Below are 25,291 nucleotides of genomic sequence, written 5' to 3' on the forward strand. Positions count from 1 at the left end.
TTCCAGCAGGTTGGGAATTCACTCGTTTTCCACACATTGGGAATTTGCTCATTTTCCACAGGTTGGGAATTCACTTGTTTCCATTGGGTTGGGAATTAACCGAGTGATTGATTCACCTCCAGGCAGGCACGCAGGGAAGCCCTGACCCTGCAAACAGTCTGCATTCCAATGGTTTTCCTGAAAGATTGGAATTAGGTGGATAAAAAGGGGTGGAAAAACCGGGATCTGCCGGAGGCGGGATTCGAACCCGCGCCACCCACCACCACCGCCACCAGCAGGGGGCGCCCGCGCCGCGGGGCCGCGCCCCTTTCGGCGTCGCCATGGTGACGCGCCGTGCGCGGCGACGTCAGGCGGGGGCGGCGCGCGCCGATTGGTCGGATTTGAATCGCGGCGGGCGCGCGGCCGCCGCCCGGTGCCAGCCCCGCCGCGCGCGCCCCGGGCCCTGCGGCGACATGAAGGCGGCGTGAGTGGCCCCGCGGCCCGGCGGGCACCGGCGGGAGGGCTGGGCCGGCCTGGGGTGGGACCCCGGGGGGCCGCGGAGCCGAGCGGGGCCGCCCTGCGTGGCTGGCGCCCGCGGCTCCCTCCCGGTTCCTTCGCCGTCCCGGCGCTCCCGGTGTTCCCGGTGTTCCCGTTCTCCCGGTGCTCGCGTTCTCCCGGCTCTCCCCTCCCTGCCCGCTCCTCCCGCCCCCCCCCGGCTGTCTGCCCCCCTCTCGCGGTGCCCCGGCCGTTCCCGGTGCCGGTTCCGTTCCCGGTTCCGTTCCCGGTGCCGGTGCCGCCGGTCCCGGTTCCGCTCACGCCCTCTCCCCCCAGCAGGGCCAGGACGCCGCGCAGGCCGAGGAAAGGCACGAACCCCGCGCAGAAGGACCCGGTGGGGGTGAGTGCCGGGATCATCCCGAGCCCCGCGATTCCCGCCCCGCGGAATTCCCGCTGTTACGGCCGGGATCATCCCGAGCCCCGCGATTCCCGCCCCGCGGAATTCCCGGCTTTATTGCCGGCTTCATTCCCAGGTTTATTCCCGGGTTTATCCCGGTTCCCGCTCATTCCCACCTCTCGTTCCGGGTTTATTCCTGCTTTGTCCCGGTTTCGCACTCCCAGGTTCATTCCCGGATTTATTCCCGGGTTTATCCCCGTTTCCCTCATTCCATGGTCATTCCCCGGTTTTTCCCCGATCCCGCGTGTACTGACCGATTAATTCCTGGTTCATTCCCGGTTTTCCCCCCTCTCCCAGGTGTACTGCCCGGTCCGTTCCCGCTCCATTCCCGGTTTATTCCCGGTCCATTCCCGGTTTTCCCCTCTCCCAGGTGTACTGCCCGGTCCCTTCCCGGTCCGTTCCCCGTTTATTCTCGGTTTATTCCCGTTCATTCCCGGTTTTTCCCCCCCTCTCCCAGGTGCACTGCCCGCTCCATTCCCGGCCCATTCCCGGTCAATTCCCGCTCCATTCCCGGTTTATTCCCGGTCAATTCCCGGTCAATTCCCCATTTTCCCCCCTCTCCCAGGTGTACTGCCCAGTCCATTCCCGCTCCATTCCCGGTCCATTCCCATTTCCCCCTCTCCCAGGTGTACTGCCCGGCCCATTCCCGGTTTATTCCCGGTTCATTCCCATTTTCCCCTCTCCCAGGTGTACTGCCCAGTCCATTCCCGCTCCATTCCCGGTTCATTCCCATTTTCCCCCTCTCCCAGGTGTGCTGCCCGGTCCATTCCCGCTCCATTCCCGGTCCATTCCCATTTCCCCCTCTCCCAGGTGTACTGCCCGGTCCGTTCCCGGTTTATTCCCGCTCCATTCCCGGTTTATTCCCATTTTTCCCCCTCTCCCAGGTGTACTGCCGCGTGCGGCCGCTCAGCCGGGCAGACCAGGAATGCTGCATCGAGGTCATCAACGGCACCACGGTGCAGATCCACCCTCCCGAGGGCTACCGCGTGTTCCGCAACGGCGAGTACCGCGAGGTAACGGCATTCCCGCCTGGAATGCGCCTGGAATTCCTGCCCCCTCCCGGGAAGTGGCCCTGGAGCAGCCTGGCTCAGCCGGAGCTGTCCCTGCCCTTGGAAACGGGGTTGGCTTCAAGGTCCCTTCCCACCCAAAGCTCTGGAATTCCATGAATTCCATCCAGCTCCTGCTCTCCAAGCTTTCCCATGGCGTGTGGCACTTGCAGAGTGCAAAATCCGAAGGTTTTCCACCCAAAAACCCGTCTAGGACCAAAAAAAATCACTTCCTGATCCATCAAATAGATGGAAAGGACCTTAAAGCTCATCCCATTCCATGGGGAATCAGGGAATTCACCATCCCTGACTGGTCCAACCCGACCTTGGACATTCCACAGCTTCTCCGGGTGGGAATCTTAGCTTGGATGTGGAATATTTCATTTCCAGTTTCAGCTGGAAGATTCCTATGGGAAGGGAATTAAGGGTTTTTCAAAGCTTTAAATAAAACAGGCAAAGCTTAATTAATGGAATTTTAATTTAATTCAACGAGGTTTTGTTCAGAAATTTGGAATTTAGGTATTTCCCTAAGGAAGAGTTTGGGTGGAAAAATTACCATCAAAAATTAAAACTTATTTTAAAATTATTAAAATAAATCATTAAAAAAACAAAAGCAGTTTCAAATTTAGGATTATTTAAATTAATTTCAAAATTCATTAAAATAATTCATTAAAAAAAATAAAACCAGCTTGAAATTCAAACCTGAAAACTGAGGCTGGACTGGAAAAAGACCCAAAATAAACAAAATTCCATGAGGGAACCGCTCCACTTTGGCCACAGTGGATATTCCTTTGCTTGGATTCTGGGGGCAGCTGAAAGGAAATTCCAGCTTTTTGCTGTCCTTTGGGAATTCTCTGCTCCGTGGGGTCCCTCTGGCCACTCCAGGCCATGGGGCTGGAATTCCAGGCTGGTTTTCCCTCTCTTGGCAGACCCAGTATTCCTTCAAGGAGGTCTTTGGCACGCTGGTGGTGCAGAAGCAGCTCTTTGACGTGGTGGCCAAGCCTCTGGTGGAGGATCTGATCCGGGGCAAGAACGGTGAGCAGAGCTCCTCTCTGTGCCCCCATTCCCAGGATTTTGTGCTCCTGAGGTCTGCTTGGAATGGTGGCTCAGCTCCTCACACCACACCCCTGGAAGCTCTTTCTGGAGTGGGAATCCTGGGTGGTTTGGGTGGGAATGGGTGATCCCGTGCCTCTGAGGTTTGGTTGGAATGGTGGCTCAGCTCCTCACACAAAATGGGACTTCATGGGATTCTCTTGGGCTCTTCCCTTGGAGAAATGAAGGAAAAATTGGAAAAAAACCTTGGCAAATATTTAACTAATTAGGTAATTGTATCCCACTGAAATCCCCAGTTGTTCCTGCTGTTCCGACAAGAGATTTCAGCTTGGAAATCCCTTGGAAGCCCTTTCTGGAGTAGGAATCCTGGGGTGGTTTGGTGGGAATGGGTGATCCAGTGCTCCCAAGGTTTGTTTGGAATTGTGGCTCCTCACACCATACCCCTGGCAGCTCTTTCTGGAGTAGGAATCCTGGGATGGTTTGGTGGGAATGGGGGATCCCGTGCCATGGAAATGTCATTGGAGCAGCCTGGCTTAGCAGGGTGTCCCTGTCTTTGGCAAGGGGATTGGCTTTAAGGTCCCTTCCCACCCAAAGCGTTCTGGAATTCCATGAATGATGCATCCAGATCCTTCTCCCTGCTCTCCCAAGTTTTCCCATGGTTTGTGGGAGCTGCAAGTTGTGAAATCAGCATTTTGGGCTTTTAGCAAAGTGCATTTTCAGCTCCCAAAAAAGCAACAAATGGCGAAAAGCATCACTTCCTAAACCATCAAATCTATGGGAAGGGATTAAAGCTCATCCCATTCCATGGGCAGGGAAACCTTCCTGTGTCCCAGGGTGCTCCAAGCCCCTTCCAGCCTGGAATATCCCAGGGCTGGTCTGTGGCTCTGGAGAGGATGAAGGATATTCCCAGCTGGGACCATCAGCCAGCACCTTGGATGGTGTGCAATATTTGAGGTGGGTTGGTTTTTATTCCCAATCCCATTGATTTCTCCCTTCTCCCTGCATTCCCAGGTCTGCTGTTCACCTATGGAGTGACGGGCAGCGGGAAGACCCACACCATGACAGGATCTCCTGGGGATGGGGGGCTCCTGCCCCGCTGCCTGGCCATGATCTTCAACAGCATCGGCCCCTTCCAGGCCAAGAGATTCGTGAGTGCCTCCCCACAGCCCCAAATCCAGGGATTTCTGCTCCAAACCTGCCACTGGAGGGCTTGGAAGAGGGAAAAAACCCCACGCCAGGGTCCTCGTCCCAAAAGGGTTTGAATTTCTGGGAATGCTTTTAAAGCATTCCGTGGTTTGGTGCTTCTTGCCCGAGCCCATCCTAGGAAAAATCTGTTAAAAACATGTGGGAAGGAATCCAGACAGGAATATTGCAGTACTGATGGCCAAGGTGTTCTCTTCCTTGTTAGGATGAGTGATTAATAAGCATATCTTTAATTAATTAGGCGGTTGTATCCCACTGAAATTCCCAAAGTATTCCTGCTGTTCTAACAGGTGATTTCATCATGGAGGAAGCCATTCCATGGCTTTTTTTTCCCCCTGGAAACAGTGGAAGACACTGGTTTGGTGCTCCATATTTCCATATTATTTCACTTCATTAATTCCCATAAAGCCAAAAATTGTCTCCTCATGAAACTAGGGATATTTTTCCAGAGGCATGCACTGGTGGTGCCTAAAATATACTGAAATAATCCTGGAATTCTCATCCTTGGGAGCTTTTCTAAAACATCATTTTGCAAATTATTTCTGTTAGATCTTGCTGGGTTGAGTGCCAATGAGAGGCATGGTATTAATAAATTAATACCAGCCTAGTCAGACTAATTAATTAATCAATCAAATAATGCTTTGTTGGCCACTACCTGGATGTTGGAATTGGCTGAAATTCCTGGTTTTTCCCTCAGGTTTTCAAGCTGGATGACAAGAACGGGGTGGATGTGCAGACTGAGGTGGAGGCTCTGCTGGAACGCCAGAGGAGGGAGGCCCTGCCCACCCCAAAAACTCCAGCTGGGAAGTGAGTGACTGGGAATAGCAGAGGGAATTTATTCCCTAGAAATGGGGTTTAACTTCTCTCAGGCTCTTGCCTTGAAGAAATGAAGGCAAAAAATGGGAAAAAAAAGGCAAATATTTAATTAATGAGGTAATTGGAACCCACTGAAATTCCCAATCTATTCCTGCAGTTCTGACAAGAGATTTCAGCTTGGAGAAGGCCATTCCATATCTTTTTTTCCTGAGTTTTTGGCCTTTTCCACCTCAGAATTTGAACAGGATCTTCAAGTCAATATCATCCCATGGGCAGGGTTATTAATAATAATTAGTAACATATTAATGGAAAATGAGTGTGTTCCATGTGGTTTGAGCAGCTCTGTAGGTGACAAGACTTAGACCCAGCCTATTTTTGTACCTGTTAAGCCAGGATTAAAACCCCTGGTGCCAAGTAAGAATCCAGCTCTGTGGAGCCTCGCCAGCCAAATCCGGTGACGTTCAGTTTGGAGATATTTCCATTGAACCATGGAATTCCCTCAGTTGGATTGTGGAATTTCCACCATGGAATTCCCTCAGTTGGATCATAGAATTCCCTCAGTTGGACCATGGAATTCCAACCATGGCATTTCCTCAACTGGATTGTGGAATTTCTACCATGGATGTTCCTTAGATGGATCATGGAATTCCAGCCAGGGCAATTCTTCAGATGGATCATGGAATTTCCAGCCATGGAATTTCCTTAGTCGTATAATGAAATTTCCACCATGGAATTCCCTCAGTTGGATCATGGAATTCCCCCCATGGCATTCTCTCAGCTGGATTGTGGAATTTCCACCATGGATGTTCCTCAGTTGGATCGTGAAATTCCAGCCATGGCAATTCCTCAGATGGATCATGGAATTTCCAGCCATGGAATTCCCCTCAGTTGGATCGTGGAATTCCAGCCATGGAATTCCCCTCAGTTTGATCATGGAATTCCAGCCATGGAATTCCCTCAGTTGGATCATGGAATTCCAGTCATGGAATTCCCCTCAGTTGGATCATGGAATTCCAGCCATGGAATTCCCCTCAGTTGGATCATGGAATTCCAGCCATGGAATTCCCCTCAGTTGGATCATGGAATTCCAGTAATGGAATTCCCTCAGTTGGATCATGGAATTCCAGTCATGGAATTCCCCTCAGTTGGATCATGGAATTCCAGTAATGGAATTCCCCTCAGTTGGATCATGGAATTCCAGCCATGGAATTCCCCTCAGTTGGATCATGGAATTCCCCTCAGTTGGATCATGGAATTCCCCTGAGTTGGATCATGGAAGTCCCCCAGCTGGATCACGGAATTCCCACTCCCGGCCCTGCACAGGCCCCCCCAGGAACGGGAATTTTGCCGAATGTTGCGCGTTTCCCCACCCAGCCCTTCTGAGCTGCCCCGGCGCGCTCCGGCTGCCGGGAGTTCCATCCCAAATCCCAGTTTCCCGCAGGAGGCAGCTGGATCCCGAGTTTGCCGACATGATCGACGTGCAGGACCAGTGCCGGGCGGAGGAGGTGGACGAGGACAACGTCTACGGCGTCTTCGTGTCCTACATCGAGATCTACAACAACTACATCTACGACCTGCTGGAGGAGGCTCCCTGCGACTCCATCAAGCCCAAGTGAGTCGGGAAATCCGGGATTTGCCCAGGTTGGGTTGGGAATGAGCGCCAAGCCGCTGGAAGAGGTTTGGGGTGAGAGGAATGGGGTGAGAGCAGTGGCTGCAGGGTGTCTGTGTCCTGTTCCGACACCCGCCGTGTGCTGTGAGCCCACCAAACCCAGGGGAGTTTGGGAATTCCCGTGTTCCCAGTCCTGGGAGGCTTTTGTAGGATCTCCACCCTGGTTTGTTGGTTCTGACCTTCGGGAGCTTGGCTCAGAATTCCTGGGAGTCACTGTTTAACACACATGGAAAGGGGTCCAGCCAGGAATGTTTCAGTACTAATGGCCAAGGTGCTCCCTTCCTCGTTAGGCTGGGTGATTAGCAAGCAAATATTTAATTAATTAGGCAGTTGTATCCCACTTAAATCCCCAGTCTATTCTAGCAGGTGATTTCAACTTGGAACAGGACATTCCATAGCTTTTTTCCCTGGAAACAGTGGAAAGCACTGGTTTGGTGCTCCATATTTCCATATTATTCCACTTTGACATCAGTAATTCCCATAAAATCAGAAATTAAGGATATTTTTTAAGGATATTTTTTCCAAAGGTGTGGGTTTGTGATGTCTAAAATCAGTAGGAAATGTCTGCAAATTCCACTTGGAATCCATGGATTGAAATTCCAACTCCATTAAAGGAGCCCCTCAGTCCTGTATTAATTAAGGACTGGTTGATTAACAAAGACTGATGAGGGCAAAGCAAACGGGGAGCTGTCTCCAGGGTCTTCATTCCAGAAGGTTTTGAATCTCTGGGAATGCTTTTAAACCATTCAGTGTTTAAACACTGAATGGTTTTAAAGCATTTTAAAATAAAATGGTTTTTTTAAACATTAAAATTTTAATTAAAATTTTAAGCATTAAAATAAAATTTAAAAAAAAATTAAAGGTGTTTATTCCCAAAACTCCTCCTTAAAAAATATATCTGGGATTATTTCTCCCTCTGGAAGCTGCAGCGTTGGAAAGATTTGAGGCAGAAATCAAGGATTTAATATTTTTCCCCATTTTTTTGGTAGGTGGAACAATTGCAACACTCCTGTGAGAAATGGAGACTTTGTGTATGTGTCCAATGTCTTATTCCCAATATTCCAGTGCTGTTTTCCTTGAGTAGAAGCAGAAAATCCCCTGCCTTTCTTTGCTTTCCTAGGAAATCTAGGATCTCTCCTTGCTTCTGTGTGCTTGTAGAAAAGCAATAGCTTCCACCAGAGCAATTAATTGCAATTAAATAGCTGCTAATTAGAGCAGTAGCTGGAGTGTCACTAATCCTGGCTGTGTGTCCGTGTCCTGTATTCCCTCTTCCATCTTTTAGGTGGATTTTTGACCTTTTCCCTCCAAATTTTTGACCTTTTCCCCTCAAAATTTTGACCTTTTCCCCCTGGGTTTTGACCTTTCCTCCTCAGACTTGTGACATTTTTCTCTCCAAATTCTGAGTTTTCCTTCTGAATTTTGTCCATTTCCCCTCAGCATTTTTGGCCTTTTCCCCCTGAATTTTGACCTTTTCCTCTGAGCTTTGTGACATTTTCCCTCCAAATTCTGATTTTTTCCCCTCAGAATTTTTGGACATTTTCCCCTCAGAATTTTTGGACATTTTCCCCTCAGAATTTTTGGACATTTTCCCCTCAGAATTTTTGGACATTTTCCCTCCAAATTCTGAATTTTTTCCCTCGGATTTTTGACCTTTTCCTGCTGAATTTTGCCTTCCAAGAAAATCTGCATGGCAATTCTGCACAGAGAATGTGCAAATCTGCACAGAGAATTCCCCTCTAATGGGATTTTTTTTTTTGGATTTTTTCCCTCTCTCCCACTATCCCAAAGACCTCCCCAGTCCAAAATCCTTCGGGAAGACCAGAACCACAACATGTACGTGACAGGCTGCACTGAAGTGGAGGTCAAATCCACAGAGGAAGCTTTTGAAGTCTTTTGGAGAGGTAAAAAATCTTGGAATTCAGGGCTGATCCCACATCCCAGCACCTTAAACATTATCCATGGGCTGGAAAATTCCTCTGCATCAGCCCCGTCCTTGGGATGGAGCATCCACAACTTCTGTGGGCATTTAGGGCCTCCCCATTCCCAGCCCTTCCCCATATCCTACAGCTGTGAAACCCCTCACACCCTGGTGCTGGAGGGGGTGGGATTTGTGGGAGAGCAGCAGGATTTTTGGGAATTTGGGTGTCTGAGCAGGGCAGAAGAAGCGGCGCATCGCCAACACGCAGCTGAACCGGGAATCCAGCCGCTCCCACTCCGTGTTCATCATCAAACTGGCACAGGCTCCTCTGGATGCTGATGGGGACAACGTGCTCCAGGTGAGTTCTGCAGAATTCCAGGAGAATTTCAGGAGGATTTTATGGAATTTACCTTGGAAACAGCTCCCGTGCCTCACGTTTGGAGGTGACAGAGTTACTCATAAAGTTCGGTGTTAAAACAGAGGGTGAAGCTGCTGATTCCTTTGCTTTTCACCTTTTTCTGTGTTTGGGAATCTAAAATTTTGGGAAGTGGAATGATCCAACAGCTTTCAATCCATGGCCCAAGGCAGAAGGGATCTGCCAAACTTCCCAAAAAAAGCTGTGCTTCTGTCTGGGCTGTGCCAAACCCTCTGAACTCGTATCCTACACATCCTTTGGAAGTGGGTTTTGGGATGAGGTGTCCCCCAGCCCTTTAGGGGGAATCTGGAGGGATCCAGGATTTCTTCTGTATCCCAGGAGAAGGAGCAGATCACCCTGAGCCAGCTGTCCCTGGTGGATCTGGCAGGAAGTGAGAGAACCAACAGGACCAAAGCCGAGGGGAACAGGCTGCGGGAGGCAGGTAGGAACGCCCTGGAGCACCCTGCTAATTAACCCTGCTAATTAAGCTCCTGCTAATCCTGGCTCCTAGGGAGGAATCCCAGGAATTCTTGAAGTGCTCTGTTAGGATCAGTCAGGATTTGATGACCTCAAATCCTCCCACAAGTTGGCAGCAGCACTTCTGCCACTTCAGTTAATTAGAGCAATTATTAACAAATATCGTTAATTAGGCAATTTATTCTTCTGACTGATCTGGGAATGTGATCCAAGGGCTGCTCATGGAGTTATTTTGCCTTGTGTTTGCTTTTTCTAGGGAATATCAACCAGTCATTGATGACATTGAGGACGTGCATCGAGGTTCTGCGGGAAAACCAATTGTACGGAACAAACAAGGTGGGCAGCCCTTCCCTGATTATCCGTGGATTTCATCACCTAGATAAGGAAAACTCACGGAATTTTCCCTGGCCTTTATTCCCAGATGGTTCCATACAGAGATTCCAAACTGACTCATCTCTTCAAGAACTATTTTGATGGAGAAGGGAAAGTTCGGATGATCGTGTGTGTGAATCCCAAGGCTGAGGACTACGAGGAAAGCCTGGTAAATTCCCTTTTTCCATTCTCTCCTGCTCTTCTTTTCCTGTTTTCCCTGGATTCTTGCACTCCAAGAGATATAACAAATTATAATTGTTGTTTGAGCCCTTCAGTTATAACTTTGTGGGATAAATCTGCTCTCCAAGTCTTGTTTTTCCTGCTCGTATTACACCTGCTCCTTGCTTGGAAGGTGGGAAAGGTTTTCCTTCCTCACAGAATTCCACGGAGCCATATTTGGGTGTTTAATCCCTCCAAGAATTCCAGCTGTCTCTGCCCCAGCTTTGGTGGCACCTTGTGGGGAGCTTTCTGGAAGATCCCAAACCATAGCTGGCATCTCCTCGCGCTTTCAGGCGGATAATTCCTCCTTTCCCCCCCCAGTGACCCCACCCCGCCCCCAGTCCCAGCTGCGGGTGCTCCTGGTGGATTTTCCCTGTTTTCTTGCAGCAAGTGATGCGTTTTGCAGAGATGACGCAGGAGGTGGAGGTGGCCAGGCCCCTGGACAGGCCCCTGTGCGGGCTGACGCCGGGGCGGCGCCTCCGGAACCAGGCATTCCGGGAGGAGCTGTCCCGCAAGCTGGAGCTCAGGGGCGGCCCCGTGGGAGCAGGTGAGGGCTGCAATGGGAATTCCGCTCTGGGAATGGTCACCTGGGAAAGGGAAGGATTCAGGGAGAATTTAGAGGGCCTTAAGGGACTCCAGGAGGGCTGGGGAAGGGGTTGGGATAAGGGATGGAGGAACAGCACACAGGGAATGGCTTCAAATTGGAAAATGGGAAATTTGGGTGGGATATTGGGAAGGAATTCCTGGTTGGGAGGGTGGGGAGGGGCTGGGCTGGAATTCCCAGAGAAGCTGTGGCTGCCCCTGGGTCCCTGGAAGTGTCCAAGGCCAGGTTGGAATGTGGGACAGTGGGAGGTGTCCCTGCCCGTGGAACAGGATCACTTCAAGGTCCTTTCCAACCCAAACCATTCCATGACTCCAGCAGAGTTTTCTCTTAGGAATTAAAGGCTGGGAATTAAATTTTAAACCAATTGCACTGAGCCTGTGGCAGGCTGAACCTCAGTGCCCGGGGAGCTGCTGCTCCTCCCTCTGCAGTGTCCCTGAGGAGATTTCCAAGGAATTCCACGGGATTGGGATGAATCCATGGTCCCAGTATTGCAAGGCCTGACAGGAAATTGTGCCAAGGAAATTGTGGGATGTTCCTGGATGTTCAGGACCTGCTTTTAGTAAAACAAGGAATCAAGGATGTCACATTTAATCCTTTCCCATCCATCACCTCTTTGGAAACCCTTAGCTCCCATCAATCATTCCCAGTTTTCCACGATCCTGCCCTTTGTCCATGGGAATTTTCCCATCCTTCTGACGGATTTTCCATCCTGCAGGACCAGAGGAGCCATCTGCTGCTGAGCTGTTCTTCCAGAGCTTCCCTCCCCTGCCTTCCTGCGAGCTCTTGGACATCAACGACGACCAAACGCTCCCAAAACTGATCGAGGCCCTGGAGCAGCGCCACAAAATGAGGCAGATGCTGGCAGAGGAATTTGCCAAAAATGGTAGGAATTTGCCCCAAATTGGAACATCAGGGCAAAACTCAGATTTGTTGCCCTCATTATTCCTCCAAGGATCCTCCTTGCTTCAATTTTCTTGTTTAGATTGATTGTTTCCACCTTTTTTTTGAGGAATTTTAGGCTTTAAATTTGTTGGGAAAAACAGAGGTTTGGATATTCTGGGAATAAGGGAGAAGATTAAAGATAAAATATAAAATATCTGAATTCTCTTCCAGTTCTTGCCTTTAAAACAATGCTGCAAGAATTTGACTCCAGTGTTGCATCCAAGGAAAATTATATCCAAGGAAAACTGGCTGACAAGGAGAAAACCATAACGGGGCAGAGGACGGAGCTGGAACGGCTGGAGAAGAAAATTAAAACCTTGGAGTACAAGGTCAGTTGGGTCATTTTGCAGCACAAATCTCATTTTTTTTAAATGGATCATTTGGCAAATTCCTTGCCATCAGGAATAAAAATTGTGGGGGGAATTTTTACTGAAAATTTGTTGGCTTTTTTACGAGGTGAGGCTTTTAAAACTGAGCAATTTAGAATTGAAAATTGAGATTTCCTGGGAAATACAAGCAGGAATTCCTGGATTCAAAGGTTGTGTTCCCACCCAAGTCTTTCCTCTCTTCCTGCAGATCGAGATTTTGGAGAAGACAGCCACGATTTACGAGGAGGACAAGAGGAACCTGCAGCAGGAGCTGGAGAGCAAGAGCCAGAAGCTGCAGCGGCAGGCGTCGGACAAGAGGAGGCTGGAGGCCAGGCTGCAGGGAATGGTGGCCGAGACCTCCCTCAAGTGGGAGAAGGAATGTGTGAGTGCAGGAATGTGGGAAAAGCAGGATCAGGTTATCAGGGATGTGGGGATTTGGGGTGTTCTTAAGGAGCGGGTTTGGTGTTTGTGGGAATTCCGGGTTGGAAGTTCCTCTTTGGCCTTGTGGAGGTTCTTGGGTAGCTCTGCTGTGGATGGGGAAGGGAAAAGGGGAAAGGGAAGGGAAAGGAATTGAAGGGAATGGAAAGGAAGGAAAGGAGTGTAAAGGAAATGGAAGGGAATGGAAAGGAAAGGAATTGAAGGGAATGGAAAGGAAGGAAAGGAAAGGGGAGGGGGTCGGGCTCTGCTCCCAGGGAACAAGGGCAGGAGGAGAGGGAACGGCCTCAGGCTGGGCCAGGGCAGGCTCAGGTTGGATACTGGAAAATTCCCTCATGGAAAGGGCTGTAAACATTGGAACTGCCTGGGGAGGTTTGGAATCCCCATCCCTGCAGGTATCCAAGGAACTCCTGGATACCTGCAGGAACCTGGATACCTGCAAGGAACTCGTGGCATTCAGGGCTCCAGGCTGGGCTCAGTCCCAGCTTGGCCTCGCTGATCCTGGCGGGTTTCCCAGCTTTTCCAGCCTCAGCAATTCCCTGTTTTCCACTGCTTTCCCTGTGCCCGCAGGAGCGGCGGGTGGCAGCCAAGCAGCTGGAGATGCAGAACAAGCTGTGGGTGAAGGACGAGAAGCTGAAGCAGCTCAAGGCCATCGTCACCGAGCCCAGGGCCGAGAGGCCGGAGAGGCCATCCCGGGAAAGGGAGCGGGAGAAGCTCCCGAGATCCGTGTCTCCTTCCCCTGCTCCCGTGAGTCACTCCCAAACCTGCTGGATTTAGGAAACAGCGTTTTTAGGGATGAAGTGCAGGGATTTTAGTAGCCTCCAAGCACAGAGCTGGAGCAGCTTGCTTTGAGGTCCTTGTCTGCTGTTTGTTCTTCATCCATTCTTCCATGTCCTGATATCCTTAGGAATGGGAAATCCCTGGATTTTTCTGTCCCTGTATGCTTGGAGTCTCCTGTGTCTCACTGCTCTCTCTCTTCTCCCCAGAGCTGAGGTTTGAGTCCCGAGTTGGAGCAGCTTGAATTCCTTTTCCTCTGTTTGTTCTTCATCCATTTCCCACCTCCTGATATCCATAGGAACGGGAAATCCCTGGATCTGTCTCTCCCTGTGTCTCACTGACTTTTCCCTTCTTCCCAGAGCTGTGGTGTCCCTGCTGAAGTTTGAGCCCTGAGTTGGAGCACCTTGAATTCCTTGTCTTGTCTCTGTTCATTGTTTATCCATTCTCCCCCCTCCTGATGTCCATAGGAACAGGAAATCCCTGGATCTGTCTGTCCCTGCATGGCATCCCTGTTTGACTGCACGACGCCTCCTGTGTCTCACTGATGCTTCCCTTCTCTCCAGAGCTGTGGTGACCCCGCTGAGCTTGGGGACAGAGTTGGAGCACCTTGAATTCCCTGTGTCCTGTTTGTTCTTCATCCGTTCTCCCACACTCTTATATCCATAGGAATTGGAAATCCCTGGATTTTTCTGTCCCTGTTGGATGCTTCCTGTGTCTCCCTGCTCTCTCCCTTCTTCCCAGAGCTGTGATGTCCCTGCTGAAGTTTGAGCCCTGAGTTGGAGCACCTTGAATTCCCCGTGTCCTGTTTGCTCTTCATCCATTTCCCACCCCCTGATATCCACAGGAACGGGAAATCCCTGGATCTGTCTGTCCCTGTTTGCTTGGCGTCTCCTGTGTCTCACTGCTCTCTCCCTTCTCCCCAGAGCTGTGCTGACCCCGCTGAGCTCGGGGACGGCCGCGGGGCCCCGCAGCTGCACAGGCGCTCCAACTCTTGCAGCAGCATCTCTGTGGCCTCCTGCGTGCTGGAGTGGGAGCAGAGGGGCCCTTCCTGCGAGCCAGCCAGCATTCCCAAGCCCAGGAATAAAGCGGGAGCGGAGGCGGGCTCAGCCTGGCCCAGCCCTGCCAGGAGGAGAGGGATGTGCTGGAGCCGAGTGCTGGAGGTGCCCAGGGATAGAGAGGAGCTAGAGCAGGAAGAGGATCCGTGCTGCAGGGTTAGTCCTGGCCTAGTGGGGCTGAGCCCGGCTTAGAGGTTCTCTGACCCTGAGCCCGGCTTAGAGGTTCTCTGTCCTTGAGCCCGCCTAACGTAGACTAGAGCTGTCCCTAATGTGTCCTGCTGGTCCCAGACTGAGCCTGGCTGCTCTCGCCGCCCTCTTGGTGTTTGGAGCTTCCTTGGAAGTTGAGAATTCCCACTTTTAGGGAGCTTTGAGGTGGCCACACTCTGCTCTAGCTGTAGGTGTCCTCGTGTTTTCCCTGGTGTTTCCCTTTCCTGGTGTTTGCCTTTTCCTTTCCCAGTGTCTCCCTTTCCCTCGTGTCTCCTCCAATCCCTCCTGCAATTTCCAGCTTCCAAGGTGCTTCTGGGAGCTTTTCCTGCCTGGAAGCATTCCTTGGATAAACCTTATGTGTGCCTCAGCTTTAATTCCCTTCCCTAATTCCCATTAAACTGGGAGCACTGGTTCCATGAATTATTTGGCTCCTTGAGGATTCAGTCCAAGAGCACTATAGGAAAACAGAGCAGGACAATCCCTTGGCTGTGGATTTTGAAATTTGGGAGGAGCATTCTCAAACGTGAGGAAACTTAATGGAATGTGGCAGATTGGACAACACTGGGATAAAATTTCCATTAAACAGGAATTGGCTGGAACGTCCCACCGCTAATTCGATGCCAAGCTCTTGGTGGTGCCCTCAGGATCCAACCCAAGGGCCAAACTTTTGTCTTTCCCACACACCCATCCCATTCATGCCCAGTGCCCATTCCCTGTTCTCATCCCAGAGCCTTCTGGCAGTGCCGCTGCGGCTGCAGCATTCCCGCAGTGCTGGGGAGTGCTGGGTGGATCCCTGTTCTCATTTCCCATGCCCATTCCCTGTTCCTATTCTCTCTTCCCATTCCCTATCCTCATTCCCGCTCTCCCACCATTGCCAGAGCGCCCCGGCGGTGCCGCTGCGGCCGCGGCGCTCCCGCAGTGCCGGCGAGCGCTGGGTGGATCCCCGTGCCCATTCCCTGTTCTCATTCCCCATTCCCCGTTCCCATTCCCAGTGCCCATTCCCTGTTCTCATTCCCTGTTCCCATTTCCCGTGCTCATTCCCCGTTCCCATTCCCTGTTCCCATTCCCCATTCTCATTCCCTGTTCCCATTTCCCGTGCTCATTCCCCATGCCCATTCCCAGTGCCCGTTCCCTGTTCTCACTCCCTGTTCCCATCCCAGAGCGCCCCGGCGGTGCCGCTGCGGCCGCGGCGCTCCCGCAGTGCTGGCGAGCGCTGGGTGGATCACCGGCCGCCGTCGCACGTGCCCACGGAGACGCTGCTGCAGCCGCGCGTGCCCAGGGCCATCACGGTGGACGCGCCCAGCGAGCGCGCCCTGGCCAGGTGCGACCGCTACCTGCTGACCCACCAGGAGCTCGCCTCCGACGGGGAGATCCAGACCAAGCTCATCAAGGTGACCCCGGCAATCTCGGGAATGTTGCGTTGGAATCGCCGAAATTTTGTTAAAATTACCCAATGATTTCCTGGATGTGGCACTCGGTGCTCCGGGAAAGGTTGAGATCCACACAGGGCTCATCAAAGTGACCTTGGGAATGTTGCATTGGAATCACTGAAATTCTGTTAAAATTACCCAAGGAATTCCTGGATGTGGCACTCGGTGCTCCAGGCTGGGGGCAAGGTTGAGATCCAGAGTGGGCTCATCAAAGTGACCTTGGGAATTGTGAGAATGCTGCTTTGGAATCGCTGAAATTTAGTCTGGCGTTTTCACGGTTGGGTTCCGTGATTTGTGGGATCCCATGATTCATGGATCCCATGATTTGTGGATCCTGTGGTCCACGAATTCCATGATTTGTGTAGATCCCATGATTTTTGGAATCCCTTGATCCATGGATCCCGTGATTTATGCATTTTCCTGTGGACAAAGGCAACAATCCATTGGCAGTGAAATGGGAGGAGCTTATTTGTGTCCATATCTCTTTAGGCTGTAATTCTGGGATGAATCCCGGTGTTGTTCCTGTCCCAATCCCGCTTTTCCTTGTCCTTTTCCCATTCCAGGGGGATGTGTTCAAGACCAGGGGTGGGGGCCAGGCCGTGCAGTTCACGGACATCGAGACCCTCAAGCAGGAATCTCCCACCGGGTGAGTCCAGCCTCTGGAATCCCCAAAATTCCAGTCTTGGAACCTTTCATTTGAGCTTCTGGAGTCCTGGAATTCCCAAGGTTCCAATGGTGGAACCTTTCATTTGAGCTTCTGGAATTGTGGAATTCCGGGTGCATGCAGGGAACTTCTTCCAGGCCGGATGATCCAATGGGAACATCCATAAGAAAATCCCATAAACTTGGAGAAATGTATGGATGCTGGAGCTGCTGGATCCAAGATTTATTAGGGAAGAATAAAGGGGTTTTCCAGTGTTGGAATGTGGCAAATTCCCTGAGGTTTGTGCTGTAATTCCACAAATTCCCGTTCCAGGCGGAAGCGCCGCTCGTCACCTCCCAATCCCGACCCCGCTGGGGACGCCGTGGACTCGGAATGGACGGATGTGGAAACCAGGGTGAGCCGGGAATGCAACCCTGGATCCTGGAATTCTGGCCTGGGCTGGGCTGGGTTGGGAGGGAACTCAGCTCATCCCAGTGCAGCCATTCCATGGGCACCTCCCGCTATCCCGGGCTGCTCCGTCCAGGCCAGCCTTGGACATTCCTGGGCTGGGGATCCAAACCCCTCTGGATGAGGATTTGGGAATGCTGGGAGTGGTGGGAAGCAGCAGATCCTGACTTTGGTGTGTTCCCAGTGTTCCGTGGCCGTGGAGATGAGGGCGGGATCGGCGCTGGGACCGGGATTCCAGCACCACGCCCAGCCCAAGTGAGTGCTCCTGGAATTCTGTCCTGACAGCTCCAAACTTTGGGAATGCTTTCCCCCCTGGCTTTGCTGCCATCCCCACATCAGGTTTGCATTCCCCAGTGGAATATCAGGAATGGCAGTGGGAATGCCCTGGATTCCCTCTCCTGCCCCTTTAACCTCTCACTCACGTTATCCATTGGGAAATTCCAGTTTCTTGGGTTGGGAAGTTCCAGTTTCTCAGGACTCCCAGTTCCCTGTGGGAAGAGGGAATTGCAGTGGAATTCCTGCTAAAATTCCTACTGCATAATTATGGAACCACTAAGGAAGCCTGGAAAATTCCCTTTTTCCCAAATTGTTCATAAGGCATCCCTGGGAATTCCAGCTCCATGACCAGTCCAAGGAAGTGCTCCTGGAATTCTTTCCTGACAACTTCCAAAATTCAGGAATGTTTTCCCCCCAGCTTTGCTGCCCTTCCCACTGTGGGTTTTCATTCCTGGCTGGAATAGGGCTGGGAATGGCAGCGGGAATGCCCTGGATTCCCTCTCCTGCCCCTTTAACCTCTTGCTCACTTTATCCATTGGGAAATTCCAATTCCCCGTGGGAAGAGGGAATTGAGGAATTGGAATCCAACTTTGTTTGCGGCTCCTGCTGCCTAAAAATCCAAGGAAAACACCAGATTTTTTTTTAGTTTCCTTGGATTATATGTTGGATTTTTTAGCAGGTGTGTGGGAACTGGGAGTGCCAAAACCTGGGAATGGGGGGTTGGCTGCTCCCAAAATTCCTCTGGATGAACCCTGAAAGTTCTCTGTGGATCTTTCCCGTTGCAGGCGCAGGAAGCCCTGAATTTTTCCTGCTGGAATCCTGGATTTTCCCAGCCTGAGGAATGCTCTGCTGCCACTGCTCCTCAGGAAGTGCTTTATGCCCATTCCGGGAGGTTTTCAGGGAAGCTGGGAGATGGTTCCATTGGTGATCCCAAAGAGCTTCTGGATGGATCTGTCCTTTTCCGTAGATTTAGGGAAATACAAAAGGTCCCTCTGGAACTCCAAATGGAGCTGGATCGTTACAGGCTTCTCCCCGGGAGATTTTTCCAGTGTTTTTCCAGTTTTTTTTATCCCAAATCCAGCTTTTCCAGCCATTCTTTCTCTTTTGGGAGACCCAGCCGCTGCTATTCCGAGCTGCAGTCCAGCACTTTAAGGGTGTTTCTGGCCATTCCCGATTTTACTGGAAGCAGGAAAACCTTGGGAATACAGATTTCTTCTGGCAAGGATAAATTTGGAATATTTAAGTGTGCCATTGAGCTGTCAGAACATTCCAGAGTCACCCAAAATCCTGGGAGCAGTGGGAATTCACATCCCAGCTGCTTTGGGGTGTGAGGGAATTCTGGAATGTTTTCCATATGGGAATGGGGGGAAAGGGGGATTTCCTCACAGGGTGGGAATTGGCTTTCAGCAATAAATAATTTCAATAAATCCTTTTATTCCAAACCCTCTTCCTGGTTTTTAGGGAATTCCAAGGGGAGCAGCTTCCCTGGCTTTGCAGAAAGCCGGGATCTGAGGTGCTTTTTGGGATGGCAAATCCTGGGATCTGCTTGGATCCTGGGGTGGGGTTGGGACAATTTTACCCTCGGGTCTGCAAAGGGAATTTGGGGCCATTTTGAGGGATTGCCTCAATCCAAGGGGTTCCAGCCCATGGAAAAGCTTCTCTTCCCAAGGTCTGGAATCCTCAAATCCCAGAATGGATTGGGATTGAAAGGGATTTTAAAGCTCATCCCAAGGCCAGGGACACTTCCCACTATCCCAGGGTGCCCCAAGCTGGCCTTGGGTATTCCAGGGATGCAGGGGCAGCCCCAGCTGCTCTGGGAATTCCATCCCAGCCAGGAATTCCCAATTCCCAGTATCCCATCCATCCCTGCCCTCTGGCAGTGAAGCCATTCCCTGTGTCCTGTCCCTCCATCCTTGTCCCAGTCCCTCCCCAGCTCTCCTGGAGCCCTTCAGGGGCTCTGAGCTCTCCCTGGATCCTTCCCTTCTCCAGGGGAACATTCCCAGCTCTCCCAGCCTGGCTCCAGAGCAGAGCAGCTCCGTGACCTCCTCTGGAATTTCTCCAGGAGCTCCAGGTCCTTCTGCTCAGGGTGGGACAAAGGGGAAGCTTTTCCAGCCCCTCCAGAATTCCCTGAGCTCCAGAGGGAGCTCCCGGCTGGATCCGTGGGAAGCGGCTCTCCCGGAGCGCCGCTAGATGGGGCAGGAAAACCACGGGAATGGCGGCGCTTCCCGAGCCTGCCCTGCCCTGGGAATATCCCTGCTCCCATCCCTGCTCCTGCCTCTTGCTGCGGGAGGGTTGGGATTGGGGTTGGAACAGGGATAACCACCGGGAATGGTGCTGCTTCCCGAGCCTGCCCTGCCCTGGGGTCGGGATTGGGATTGGGGCTGGGATGGGGATTGGGATAGGGATCTATCCAGCACTGCTTCCCAAGCCTTTCCCAGCGGGAATCAGGCTCTGCCCTGGGACAGGGAATGACTCCTTGGAAAATCCCAGCCTGGGCAGCTTCCTGCTCCCAAACCTCTTTGTGCCCCCGTGGGGGGATTGGGATTGGGATAGGGATAACCACTGGGAATGATGGAAAAGTCTGGGAAGGGCTCTTATTTGTGGGATTTAATGAGCTCATTAATTGTTAATGAGGAGCCATCTCTTGGATTTGGATTCCATTATCCTGATGACAAGATAAATCCCATTGGGAATATTCCTGTGGAAAACTGGGATACACGAGGTGCTCATTGGAGACGGTTTGGATGCAGGAAAGGGTTGAAAAGCACTGGGAATTCTGAATCAGCTCCCTTGGATTTGAGAATTTTATTTTTGTCATTTTATTTGTTTATTTTCTTATTTTTAATTAATTTTCATTCTTAATTTTTCTTGTTATTTTAATGATTTTACTTTTAATTTTGATTTTATTTCTATTTTTATTTTCTTTTCCTCCAAAGCCTCAGCAAAGGGCGGAGGTTGAAGGGGAAATGTTGGATTTGCAGCTCCAAGATCTCCAGGTTTTCCCCGTCAGATCCTGGTCCCAATCCCTTTGATTCCAGGGAAATATCCCTTTATCCCAATCACATTTATCAGGACAAAGCAGGCAGCAAAATCCAAGCGTTTATCCCAAAAATCCACCCCTGGAGCGCTGGAATTGCAACGAGCGCTTTTTCCATGAGGTGTCAGTGTGGCACCGGGATTGCCATCCCTATTTTCCAGCAAACCGTGGAAAAGCCTCCTTGGATCAGCAGCGAATCCCAGCTCGTTCCCAGCTCACGGCATTCCATGGATGGAGCGAGGGTTTGATCCCATTCCATGGGAAGGGATCGCTCCTCTCCGAGTGAATCCCGGTCTGGCTCTTCCCACCTTGTCCCAAATTCCCATCCCACTGACTCCTCCGGGCTCCGCTCACATCCCAGCATTCCTGGGAATGCTCTTTCCCTCATCCTGGGAAAAACAAGCAGGAAAAAGGAGCTCCCTGGAAAGGGGCTTGGGACAAGGGATGGAGGGACAGGACACAGGGATGGGAAAGGGGATTTAGATGGGATACTGGGAAGGGATTGTCCCCTGGGAGGGGCTGGGCTGGAATTCCCAGAGATGTGGCTGCCTCTGGATGCCTGGAATGTTCCAGACAGGTTGGATGGGGAGTGGAGCACCCTGGGATAGTGGGAGCTTTCCTGCCCATGGAATGGGATGGGATTTAATCTCTTCCCACCCACAGCATTCCATGACATTCCCATCCATGGATTTCTCCCCAATGTCCTTAAAATACCTCTAAGTGTCCCAGAGCCACTGGGAATGATTTTCACATTCCCAAGCTGCCCTTGGCTGGAATTTCACGCTTTTCCTAAAATCCCATCCCAGACCATTCCCAGTAGGATTTCTTTAAGATCCCATCCCAAGCCTTCATTCCCAGCAGGATTTCATTAAAATCCCATCCCAAGCCTTCATTCCCGGTAGGATTTCATTAAAATCCCATCCCAAGCCTTCATTCCCGGTAGGATTCCTCCTCGGTGCCAACCAATGTCACCATCCCGGCTTTTCCCGCATTCCCCGAGCTCTCGGGTTGTTCCAAGAGTCGGGAGCTGGGAGCGCCTGCCGGAGCCATCCCGGTGTGAATTCCCAGCAATAATCCTAATGGGAAGCGACGCTGTCGGCTCCCATCCGTCAGCCCTGGCAGAGGTGATTGGCTCCGTCCTTTGGAATTATGGAAAGGACGGAGAAAATGGGAATATCCTCAGCTGTTGGGAGCTGCCATGTGGCTGCTCCATGGGAACGGAGGCCGGGATGCGGCCGGAGCCGGGAAACTCCTGGTGCCACTGGCAGCTCCCAGGGCTCCCTGGAATTCCGAATTTTCCACCCGGGATTCCTTCCTGCTCCTTGTTTTCCCAGCCACTTCCATTGGGTTTTCCAGCCTTTTGCACTCTGGAATCCCAATTTTAACTCCTAAACTTTTGGCTCCTGATTTTTGCTCCTAAGTGTTGTTCCTAAATCTTGGGCTTGGAATTTTTCCTCCCAAATCTGGGCTCCAAATTTTTCCTCCCAGAGGTTGGTCTCCTAATTTTTGCTCCTAACTTTTATTCCTAAACCTTTGGCTCCTATATTTTGTTCCTAGATCCGGAATCCTAATCTTTTATCCTAAACCCTGGGCTCCTAGTTTTTCTTCCTCATCCTTGAACTTCTCATTTTCCTTCCTAAATCTGGGATCCTGATTTTTGTTCCCAAATCCCAGGGTCCTGATTTTTACTCCTAAACCTTCGATCCCATCCAATTCCACCCCTGCCATTGGCAGGAACACCTTCCCCCATCCCAGGTTGTTCCAATTCCCATCCAGCCTGACCTTGGACACTTCCAAGGATTCATCCACAGCTTCTCTGGGAAGCCTGTCCTGATTTTTCCAAGGTTTCCCTCCAAAGGATATCCTGGGTGAGGATCCTCCTGCCTGACCCCTGAGCATCCCCATCCATCTCCAGCTCTGCTTCCCTGGGATCCACTTAATCCGTGGAATATTTCATGGATTGCTCATCCCCGCCCTAGGAGTGTTTTCCTAACCTTTCTCGTTCATCCAGCCGCATTTTTTCCATGCTGGAAAGAACTTCCCCTTCCTCTGTGCTCCAACAGCCTGAGCAGCTTATCTGGAAACGCAGGGAAATTTCCCCTAATCCCTCTTGAGTCCTGGAATATCAGCAGGTAACGGGTTCAATACGGCACGAGGGCCCTGGCCCGGGGTCACGGGGGGAGCAATAAACAGAGCCTGGGCTGAATTACTGCTGGGAAATTCCTTGATCCACACCTGATTAAAGCCTCATCCCGTGGAACCAGACGGTTCCTTTGGATCTGGATCCAGATTAGACGGAGCTGGAGCCCTGCCCACCCCACACAGCTCGTAAATTCCTCGGGATGTGCCGCAGCTTTGGAGATCCTTCCCTCCTCTGCTCCCTCTGCTCATCCCGTCTGGATCCCAAGACTTACCTGGAATGCACCTGGAATCTTTTCAGGTGGAATTTGGGGGGAAAACCCCCTCTGATCATTCCTGGATGGGAACAAAGTGACTCCGAGACCTTGGTTTTCCAACCGGCTCCTTTGGCAGCGTGTTCAAGAGGAAAAATATCCCTGCTTTTCAAGTGGAGCCAGGGCCAATGTAAATATTTATGGAATATTTTATTACAATCCCAATTTACTCCTTGATTGGAAACATTTCCTAATAACCCTCTGGAAAATCCAATTAAAGTGCAATTTAAGGGGTTTGCTTTGGGGTTTTTTGGAAGCACTGTTTTGCCAGGAATGCTGATCCATAGGTCGGGTGGAGAGGTTGGAATGTCAGCGGGGTGGGATGTCCATGGAAGAGCCTGGATTTAAAAATATGGGGAAAATAGCTGCTTCCTTGGGAAATCCTGGTTTTCCTTGGGAATGGGGCAGCTCAGCCTTTCCAGGTACAAATCTCCTGTGCTTTTTGTCCCTTTTATCTTGGTTTGGGGCACATCCCAAGAATCCCATCTGCTCTGGTGGGATCAGCGGTGTGGAAGGGCTTGGAAACCCCCTCAGTGTGAGTGTGGGAGAGTTTGGGATCTTTATCCTGATGGGAATCCCAAAGGATAACAATGCCAAAATGACCCTTGGGGTTTGGGGTGCCCAGCCAGGGCACAGAGCTGCTGCTCCAAGAACTGTGGGATTTATCCTTGGAATTGTCAGTTCCTGGCTGAATTCCCAACTTTATTTAGACTTGTTCCCTGATATCTCCCATGGCAGCAGCTCCTATCAAACCTTCCCCTGCTTTCCCTCTTTTCCCTCTGAATCCCACATTCTGGATTTTCCATCCCAACAAAAGGATGTTCCATCCAGTGAGGATGCCAGGAATGTTTAGAAAGTTTTATTTTTATTTTACAGGACAAAAAAGTTCTCCTCAGAAATTCCTTGGAGACCCAAGAGTTCAAGCAGGAAGCACAGGCTCCTTTTAAATTGAAAATCAGGGAATGCTGGAATTCTGAAGAGCTGGGAAAGGCAGTTATCTGCCTGGAAAACATTGGATTCATTAGGATGAACCATAAAGGCAAACTTTGGGAAGATAATTGGATCTTTTAAATCTCCATGTTCTTGATCCCTGCTCGTCTCATAAATATGGATTTTTATATAATCCCTGAAAAAACCCAGGCTCCCGTTAAGGAGCACAAAAAGTGCGATAAATGTTGGAATTTTTGACATGGAATCAAACAAAAAAGGAACAAAAGGGAAGAGATTTGTGTCCAAAGGCTCCTCCTGGCTGCTCCTGGTACTGAAGGGGATGGATCCTGCTCTGCTCCAGGTGCAGGATGGATCCACCCGGGAGCTGGATGAGCATTGGGGAATGGAATCATCGGGGTGCTGAGGTCAGGGATTCCCATCCCATCCCATCCCATCCCATCCCATCCCATCCCAGTCTCCAGCTCTTCTGGAGCCCCTCCAGGCCCTGAGCTCTCTCTGGATCCTTCTCCTCTCCAGGGGAACATTCCCAGCTCTCCCAGCCCTGGAGCAGCTCCGTTGCCTCCCCTGGAATTGCTCCAGCAGCTCCAGGTCCTGCTGATGTTGGGATCCAGGGCTGGAGCAGCTCTGCAGGTGGGGCCTCACCTGAGCTGACAGATGCCACAGATTTTCCGACCCCAAGGATTCCTTTGGGATCACTGGAATTCCCCTGGTGCTTCCATGGAGCTGGATGTGACCTGCAGGAGTGAGGAGCAGATGAAGCTCTGGGCATTGAAACCCCCTGGAAAGGTGAGGCCACGAACTCTTCCAGCCTTTCCCAGGTTTTGTGCCATTGGAAATGGAGGCAAGTCAGGCTTAATAATTAATCCAGGCTTATTTAAACCCACGGCTCCTCCTCTCCGTGCAGCAATGATCCATCAGATACCTTCTCCTCGTGTATCCAGGGTCATTTTTAGTGGATACTTCAGGAGCAAAAGCTGGTTATTCCCTGTTTAATTAGGCCTGTCATTAGTCTCCGGATCCTGGGTCAATCCTTGGGAAAATCCAGCGCCTTTCCCTCCCTTCCAATGATTAAACCATCGATCAAGAGCGGCTGTTTAATCTCTCTCCCCATAAACAGCCGTTCTTCGCAGGCCCAGCCAGATGGGCAGATAATTTCCAACATAACTTGGAATCTATTGGAGTTTCTGGAAGCCTGGCTCGGAAAAAGCCTGGAATATCCCAGGGATGCCCATGCAATCACACGGCCAATTTGCAGGAGTAATTACCTCGATTCCGTGTGCGCTCCCGGTAATTGGTGCCCCAGATGGTGTCGGGATGCATGGATGGCCACTTGTGCACGGAGAGCCACGCCACGGGAATTGCACGTGCAAATCCAGGGTGGATCCTGAATATTCCGTGTATTCCATGGATCCCGACTATTCCGTGTATCCCTTGGGTCCCGAATATTGTGTGTATCCCGTGTATCTCCCTGGAGCAGGAAGTGCCACGGTCAGGGTGGGTGTTTGAGGCATTTCCACAGGACATGG

General features: G+C 51.1%; 1 protein-coding gene across 1 annotated transcript; it reads left to right on the forward strand.

The window, feature by feature from the left end:
- The first annotated feature begins 408 nt into the window (after positions 1-408).
- KIF23 (kinesin family member 23) lies at positions 409-18,766 on the forward strand. Its single transcript, XM_064388910.1, has 24 exons — positions 409-463; positions 814-874; positions 1,816-1,944; positions 2,907-3,012; positions 4,042-4,178; positions 4,931-5,040; positions 6,491-6,661; positions 7,708-7,749; positions 8,507-8,619; positions 8,873-8,994; positions 9,391-9,493; positions 9,785-9,864; positions 9,950-10,069; positions 10,507-10,666; positions 11,439-11,606; positions 11,837-11,994; positions 12,242-12,415; positions 13,039-13,215; positions 14,169-14,456; positions 15,668-15,898; positions 16,501-16,583; positions 16,914-16,995; positions 17,233-17,303; positions 18,110-18,766. Exons 1-24 carry the CDS (start codon positions 453-455, stop codon positions 18,123-18,125), a joined length of 2,913 nt encoding a protein of 970 aa, XP_064244980.1. The 5' UTR covers positions 409-452; the 3' UTR covers positions 18,126-18,766.
- The last annotated feature ends 6,525 nt before the right edge of the window (positions 18,767-25,291 follow it).

The sequence above is a fragment of the Passer domesticus genome, chromosome 14, assembly GCF_036417665.1.
Source record: "Passer domesticus isolate bPasDom1 chromosome 14, bPasDom1.hap1, whole genome shotgun sequence".
Lineage (NCBI taxonomy): Eukaryota > Metazoa > Chordata > Aves > Passeriformes > Passeridae > Passer > Passer domesticus.